This window comes from Magnolia sinica, chromosome 6, assembly GCF_029962835.1.
Source record: "Magnolia sinica isolate HGM2019 chromosome 6, MsV1, whole genome shotgun sequence".
Lineage (NCBI taxonomy): Eukaryota > Viridiplantae > Streptophyta > Magnoliopsida > Magnoliales > Magnoliaceae > Magnolia > Magnolia sinica.
In genome coordinates, this window is record NC_080578.1 from 36,110,803 (window position 1) to 36,118,991 (window position 8,189).

An 8,189-nucleotide genomic window follows, 5' to 3' on the forward strand; every position below is an offset into this window, starting at 1 on the left:
ATCTTTGCTAAGCCTCTCATGTACATGGCACATATACCAGCATGGCACGATAGGTCCAAGATCTAATCCATCCATCAGAAAGGCATCAATATTTTGATGATCTAGACCAAGAATCAGGTAGATCCACAAGTTAGGTGAGCAACCATTTGCAAAATAAATATATAGCTCCGAAATACTTGGCTGAAAATTTCCAACCCATCCACCCATTTCTAATATTGAGGCCCACATGCTAGTGGACCATATTTATTTTGGTCAGACCCACCTGATTGATGAATTGGATCTCACGCCATGTGTCACGTTGGCACATGTACCATGGACATGAGCTTTATTGGGCATGCCTGTTGCAACTAGCAAAGTTCTAAATTACAATATGAATCATGGTTCGAGAAATAGCTTGACTTGAAACTCTACTGAGTTAACTCAACTCACAAGAGTTTGAGCTGAGGAAACTTGCTCATGACTGTGGCCTGCTGCTGACTTGGTTAGACTCGTCGACTGGATGCGACTCGAATTGAATCAATTGCAGGCCAGTGTATGCTTTTCAATAGAAGGAAAAGTTTTAAAACCAGGACCACCTAGTCAAGCTGAGTCAATAGCAAGTGAGGGTAGATTTTCATAGGTTAAAAACCCTGAATCCACTTCCTCAAGGAAGCATGTTGAACTCATCAGCCAAAGCACCAAATCTACATATCATACAAATTTTCCATTTTTAATGCTTACAGTATCTTAAATATTTGCCATTAATCTTAATTTATTTATTAGATGTTGAGTTTAATAAAAACCTGGTCGAGTCTTCAAGTTCACCTGATCAGCTGGATATCGAGCCGAGTCGAGTCGAGGACGTGACTTGTAGAAGTGGCCAATGATATCTGAGGCAGCAGTCACAAGACTGAGTTTGGAAATGGCCTTGCATACTTTCATTGGCAAGCTCCATCAGTATATTATACACACATAATGGCTGTTAAGTAGAATCAATAGCACTATAATCTTCCCCATCAACTGGTTCGAGCCGCCACTCGCTCCCGTAGTAAGAATTGGGAAGTCCCAACCAGAACTTGAAAGCCTCCGCCGCCCTCTTCCGCTCCCTCCGCCGGTCCTGCCTTGCTTGCGAAGCATGCTTGCTAGTGAACATCCTCGAATGCATCTCGACGTAAATCCTTGTATACTTTGTCTTGTTTGGAGAAATCCCATTCTCTTCCATGCATGCCACAATCTCTAGAGCCTTCTTGAAGAATGCAGCCCTCACACACACATCTGCTAGTGAATCAAGCAAACCTTCATCTGGCCTGATGGGCGGCAGGGAAGGAGGAGGAGATGATGATGCAAATCTCTCCTTTATCTCATTCCATAGCAGAAGAGCTTCTCCTGGCTTTCTAGCCAGTGCAATCCCATTTGCAAGGCTGCCATATGTGGCTATATCAGGATAAAATCCATCCTCTTTCATCCTTTGCACTAGCTTCTTAGCTTCTTCCACCAACCCCACTCTACAATACCCTTCAATCAACATGTTCCAAGCGATCAGATCAACTTTCACTCGAGGGTCTTTCAGCATTTCATCAAACACCTTGTTAGCCAGCTTGGGCTGGCCTGTTAACGCAAAAGCTTTCATTAGAGTGGTGTAGCTAATCTTGGAAGGCCCAATCCCACGAGTCCGCATCTCGTTGAAGTAGGCAAGAGCACTGGAACTGTCGTCAACAAGTATGCAACCGTCGATCAGGATGTTGTAAGAGACGACATCCGGGTCAATGCCAGCATCATCCCGCATCTCACGGATGAAATCCTTCGCCTTCTCCATCTGGAGCTGCTGGCAGTAGCCCTTGAGGAGGACGTTGTAGGTGATGCGGTTGGCGGGAACACCAACGCGCGCCATTTCAGCAAGCAGCTGTCTTGCCCGGTCCATCGAGCCGGCCTTAACCAGGGCTGAGATGACGGTTGTGTATGTGACATGGTCAGGACGGCTGGCGCTGTCACTCTGTTGACGCATCGCCTCAAGCATTCGGACCACATCACTGAGGCGGCTTTCTTTCATGTATCCCTTCATGAGGGTGGTGTAGATTCTGGAGTCTGGAAGATAGGCTTTGGGCAGCAACGGAGGTGGGCCATCATCAATCAACGGTGTTGATTTCAGAAGCAATTTCTCAAGAATTCCATCCCCTGCTAGATTTGGGTCCTGAGGATTCGAGTCCCGGAGAATTCTGCAGATGTCAAGTCTACTCTCCCGCATTGCCTGAACCATTTTCTCCACAGTCTCCAAATCGCTAAATCCAACATAGGCAGCAACCAACGAATGAAACGTAGTCATACATGGCGTGATTCCTTTCTTGATTATCTGCTCCAAGACGAACACAAGCAAATCTTTCCTATCAACCCTGGCAAAGAGCTTGATCATCACATTGAAGGTAAGGACATCAGGCTCTGCGCCGAACTCAGGCATTTCATCGAACAGCTTGACGAACCTCTCCGCATCGCCGAGGTTCGCGCAGGCATTGAGCGCGGCATTGAATGCGGCCGTGTCGGGCCGAGAATCGGCAGCTACCGCAGTATCGGCAAACCCACGGACACGGCAGACCACGGAATTGAAAAGGCGGAGAGCCTCAGCAGGCCCGTCGTCGCCCGAGGCGGCCAGGCGGCTGACGACAGCGCTCCATGCCTTGACGTGAGGAAGGTAGCCGGACCGGAGCATGGACTTGACGACGGAGGCCGCGTAGGCGGTGGCACCGGACTTGGCAGCAGAGACAGCAAGGAGGCCGAGGGAATTGGCGTCGAGGCGGTGGAGCTGACGCTCATTCCGAAGGCGTCGGACGATGGATTGGGCGCGAGAGAGGGATTGAGGATTGTTCTTGTAAGATAGTTGGGAGACGAGTCGACTCAGACAAGTAGCGTTTGGCAGATGGTTGGAGAATTCGGTGGCGTATGTTAGCCATGCCTCCTCCGTCTTTCTCTGACGGAGGAGGGTTAGTAGGAAGGATTCTTTTTCGTTGTCGTTGATGGACGGTGGAGATTGTGTGATGGTAGTGAGAGGGAGATTTTTGCTGCTTTTGATGCATTGAGTTAGATGGACATGGCCACCACCTGTAGCTTTTGAATTGCGTGTTGGTGTTAGGGGAGGAGTCCTTGTGTGAGTGGGAAGTTGTGTTGTTTTAGAGAAGAATGTAGTGGTGGGTTTGATGCACCAATCCATCTTCCTGAGTTGGGAGATTGGATTTTCTGTTCGGACGCATGTCCGAGTCTTGTGCCTGACACGGTCGAGAAGAAGGAGATGATATGGAAGTGTGGATGTTTGGGGCGTGTCTTGTCCTCTCCCTGTCCTCTCGTTGAAGAACTTTGATCCTCTGGCGGAGTGTGATGGATGGGAACGGATTGGCTACTCCCCTGACACCAGCCCCGTGGCTGGTGGTCGGTGCTCTGTGTGCCCCCACCATGATGTATGTGTTTCATCCACTCCGTTCATCCATTTTTATAGATCATTTTATGCCTTTATTCCAAAAATTAGGTTTTTTATATATCTCAGGTGGACCACAACACATGAAAACAATAGTGGTTAGATATCCATCATTAAAATCCTCCTAAGGCCCACTGTACTTTTTATTTGACATCCAATATGTTGATTAGGTCATACAGGCCCAGATGAAGGGAAAAAACAAAATCAGGTGGATCCAAAACTTTGATGGTCTCAAAATGTTTTTTAATGGTCTACGCTCATTCAACACTGTTTCCTGTAATGTGGTCCACTTAAGATTGGGATATACTTTATTTTTGGTCTCATATAGTAAAATTATCTGTAAAAATATATAGACAGCATGGATGAAACACATACATCACCAGCCATTGGCTGGTGTCAGGGAGAGTAGCCAATCCGTTTCCTGTAGAAGTGATATCTACGGTCGACATCTGGAAACGTGGCAGTCAAACTACTAAGATGGATGGTAGGGTAGACAACACATTCCTCCAGTGAACCAAAAGAGAGGCCCCTCTCGGCACATCCTCTGGAAGGCCGTTAAGCTAGATGATTAATGGATTAGTGGACATTTGATGGTTGAAATGAAAACATCCAATGGTCTTGTTTTAACAAAATAGTGCCCACTGATCAGTGGTTGGGATGGTTCTACTAATCTGATTCATTAGGTTCCATGATTCATGCCGTTTAATTCAAGTTAATCTATACCATCTTAGTCTAGGCGTATCAAATTTCCTACCCAAAGGAATTTAATCCACTGCAAAGCTTTGTAGGGTAGGCAATATTTACAACAAGGGCATTTTTGTCCAAATGCTAAAGATATCTTCCCTACATTAACAAGTAGGATATTTTATGTGTTTTGAGGGATATCTTCCAATGGTGCACTCTCACTTCATGGGGCCATCTATGATGTGTACATGGGATTCAAACCGTGCATATAGTCAATCACCTCATCCTCACTGTACATCCAAACAATCATCCCGACTTAAAATTTGAGGGTGACGCATCACATATGGAAGAGTTTCAATGATAGACATTAACCGTCCTAGTATGTTTACTGTTCCCTAAGGTGTGATCCACGTAGGCTACCAATGAGGTTGGATTTTAGAAGTAGATTAACATGGTGGGAAAACCCAAATAATATAGAATGCATATTTGGATGAGAGTATATGGGAGGAATTGAAATGCATTTAAAGTTATGATATATTCTAAGGAACATAGGTTGTATCCTATTGCTAGCTATTATGATAAAGCTAATAAAAGGGTGACGCATGGACGGCATGAGGAATAGGAAGAGGATAAAAAAATTTTCAAAATTTTGAAGCGCTTTTTATCAATTGTAGTAGGCAAAAAGCTAATGAACGGTGGATGGTAGCTAAAGTGGCAAGACTGAGTGAAAGATACATCATTGCAACACTGAGGTCTTGGTGTCGATTCCCTAGTAGGGGCAGCTAAAAGTGAAGTGTGAAGTGAGAGTGGGTGTACTAACAAGCTAATTAAAACAAAAAAAAAAAAAAGTGTTTTGGTCAACATATAAAATACACGATTGAGTTGTTTAAAATATAAAAGGTAATGGAGGGCAATTAAAACAAAATATTAGATGACAAAAGTGAAGTGAGCCGTCGAGAGACGTTCAAAAGCACAATGGAATAGGAACAATCATAAAAGAAAGATTTAGAAAAGAGAAAGATCTAAAAAGATTTTTTAACTACTATAATGGTACCATTACAGTAATGGAAGAAGGACCTGAAAGAATAGGCTACAATAAAACTTTATAAATAGCAAAGGAAATCAACATAATAAAGGGTCTCACACCAATTAATCTAAACAAAAATATCAATTTACTTTATCTTAGTCTATCTTAAGAATAGCGATCATCAAGTAGCAGTAATTCTTAACTATAATTTTTAATTGTAATCCAAGTCTATGCACACACATTGGATTTATTCTTTATCCAATATCAAGGAGTTCTTTCAAGAGATGCATCCTTGCAGTTGCTCCTAGTGATTGATTAGAAGTTTTTCTTTTTGTTTGATTGCACTGGTATTCTGAAAGTCATTTTCTTGTAGAAGGCACAAAGTAACCCATCTTCGAAGGAAGAACCCCACCCTTTGATTATCGCCTGATGGTTATAAACTTTCACAAATGGTTGAGTAACAATCGATTTTCTTAGAATCTGGTCATATATGTTCATATTGGATGTATTTACTTATTTTGGCACTTGGTGTCAAAATTGATTGGTTTGGATCGAGCCATTGTATCAATTCTGGCATGCCCGCACAACAAAAAACAAACCAAGCGACCAACATTTTTCTTTTTACACACCTAATGGGATTACAAATTACTTGGTTAACACAGGTATATTTTTCGGTGTAATATTCGTTCGAAATCATGAGCCGAAGGGGTGGTCATAATACTTTAATAGTTGTTGTTATGGCTAACAAGCCTCATGCTAATGAGGAGTTGCAAGTCCAACAAGTGCCTAAGTAAGGAAATCCACCACCTATTTCAATGTATATTCCTCCAAATCCAAATAGACCATCAACATCTCAGGTTTAACTTCTTAAGATTATGTCAGCCGGGATGGTTGATATGTAAAGGGAGATTCAGCACATCGCAAACCTATCGTGAGTTTAGGCAGAGCACTCGCAAGTTTAGACCGAGGCTTTCAATGGGTGGATGGTCGGTCACACTGAGAGCATGAATTAGTTGGTGGCTCTGCTTGCTAATGAGCACTTGTTGCACCTCAGTAATAGGCTAATGCAAGTTCTTGAAATTGGGCACCTGTACCACCAGTCTATCCGATGTTACAAACACTCTGTTACAGTGAAACACACCACTTGTTCCCATTCCTTATCCATCCATTATGTGTGAAATTCAACGATATCGGTAGATTTCAGACGTCCTAAACATATTCATGTTCAAGACATGCAAAATTCGCCGTTAACGGTAGATTTCAGATGTCTTAAGCATAAAAATAGGAACGTAATTTATGAAGCCATGAATTAAGAATAGTATCTCTTGCTTAGAAACCAATCGTATAATGAAGAATAGTATCAGGATGGCCCTGAAGTAACCAAATTGTTCGATTGATTCAGGAAGTAACAAGCTAAGTTCTTGGCCAAACTACTACTCCAGTTTTTCATAAACCATATCTTGACTGGATTGACTGACAATAACCATTATCGAGGAACTATCAACCTAACTTTACGTTGTTTACAGTTGATACGGGTCAATTGACCATAGAACACGTAAGTCGATTTACAATACAATGTGGAGAATTGGCTAATAATAAGTATTATAAATTACAATTATTTAGTCATTTATTCACCGGGGTAGCATTTATCTGGTATTCCAATTTACTACCAAATTCCATATAAAGTTGGCAAGAAATTGAAGAAAAATCCATGCTCAATTCTTTTATAAGGATAAAGAAATTTACATGGTCGATCCTGCTTGTTTTCAGGGAATCGGTCGAGAATTATATTGCTCAGTTTAAAAGAGCAAAAAAATGATGCAAGGTATTTATGACCAAGGTAGAATTTATCCAGTTGGCTCAACATGGATTGGAATGCAAGCTTCGAAAGAAGTTTATCGAAATAGAATTCACAGATCTTTAAGAGTCAATGAGGCAAAAGAATTCATCATTAAGGACATATCATTATGACTCTAATTATGATATTGTAGTAGTTGAAATATGGTTAAACAGTCATTCACATGTTTGGTCTTAGTTAAAGTAGATACACTGACATTCTCTAATTAAAAAGTGAAAGATCCTGTACCTTTGATATTTCTCATGCTATAGCAATCTTTAATATTATGTTAGCTAGCAAATTTATCAAAATTCTAGTTAATTATAAGATTCTGACAGCCGAAGAATTGAAGAAAATTAATTATTGTAAATGGCATGGAACTCGGTTTAATTTTACTAACAAATGTGTTATTTTTAGGAATGTTATTCATGATAACATCGACAAAAGGTTATTGAAATTCTCTGAAAAAGAAAAAGAAGCAATGTTGATCGGTACTGATATGTTTTCATCTAATATAGAGATTAATATGTCCATCATCAATCATCAAAGGTTGGTTCCTCCATGACAAATGATCGATCTTGGAGTTTAGAATCAACCCAAGGAGCAAAACGACATGAAGGGTGTGATGCCTGAGACTACGGTGACCAGGTCGAAGTATATCCAAGCGAAACAACGTCAAATTATCAACACATCTGTGAGAAATGTGTGGAGCTAACTTGATCGAATGAGAGATGTTATTGACCGAAATATCTATTGAGATAATCGGTCAATCAAAATTATGAGGAAAGAGACATCTTTTACCCCCTAAAAGGACAAGCACGTTAGTAATTACTCTTAGACTTTTTAAGGGTCAGTGATGGTTAAACCTCGGCTTGGCCGAGAAGGTATTTGGAAAAGGATGATTCATCCAAATTTTCCAGCGATACTTGAGGAGATGACTCATACTCAAAAGTGAAGCTGGCAAAAACAATATGCAATAAAGAGAAAAAAGTTAGTTGTTGCTTCGGATCAATCCCAAAAGTATCAACTAACTCGACCAAGGCCGGTAGTGCCAAAGTAAGAAGAAGAACAACGTATATTAACTAATATGGGAAAATCGACTAAATCTCGTGAGGAGCATGAATCGATCGAAGATCCTAAATATGATAATACATGAATGAACATGGAAGATCGATTGAATACTTTAGTGATGTGGAATT

The 8,189-nt window shown here is 41.3% G+C and overlaps 1 protein-coding gene across 1 annotated transcript; it reads right to left on the bottom strand.

Annotated features, from left to right (window-relative positions):
* Positions 1–665: 665 nt before the first annotated feature.
* On the bottom strand, positions 666–3,286 carry LOC131248651 (pentatricopeptide repeat-containing protein At3g09650, chloroplastic). The gene has a single exon (XM_058249027.1). It carries the CDS (start codon positions 3,179–3,181, stop codon positions 962–964), a length of 2,220 nt encoding a protein of 739 aa, XP_058105010.1. The 5' UTR covers positions 3,182–3,286; the 3' UTR covers positions 666–961.
* Positions 3,287–8,189: the final 4,903 nt, after the last annotated feature.

What these genes read in the sequence shown, in the direction of transcription:
- LOC131248651 (XM_058249027.1), bottom strand. Translation starts at nt 3,181, where the DNA reads ATGGATTGGTGCATCAAACCCACCACTACATTCTTCTCTAAAACAACA.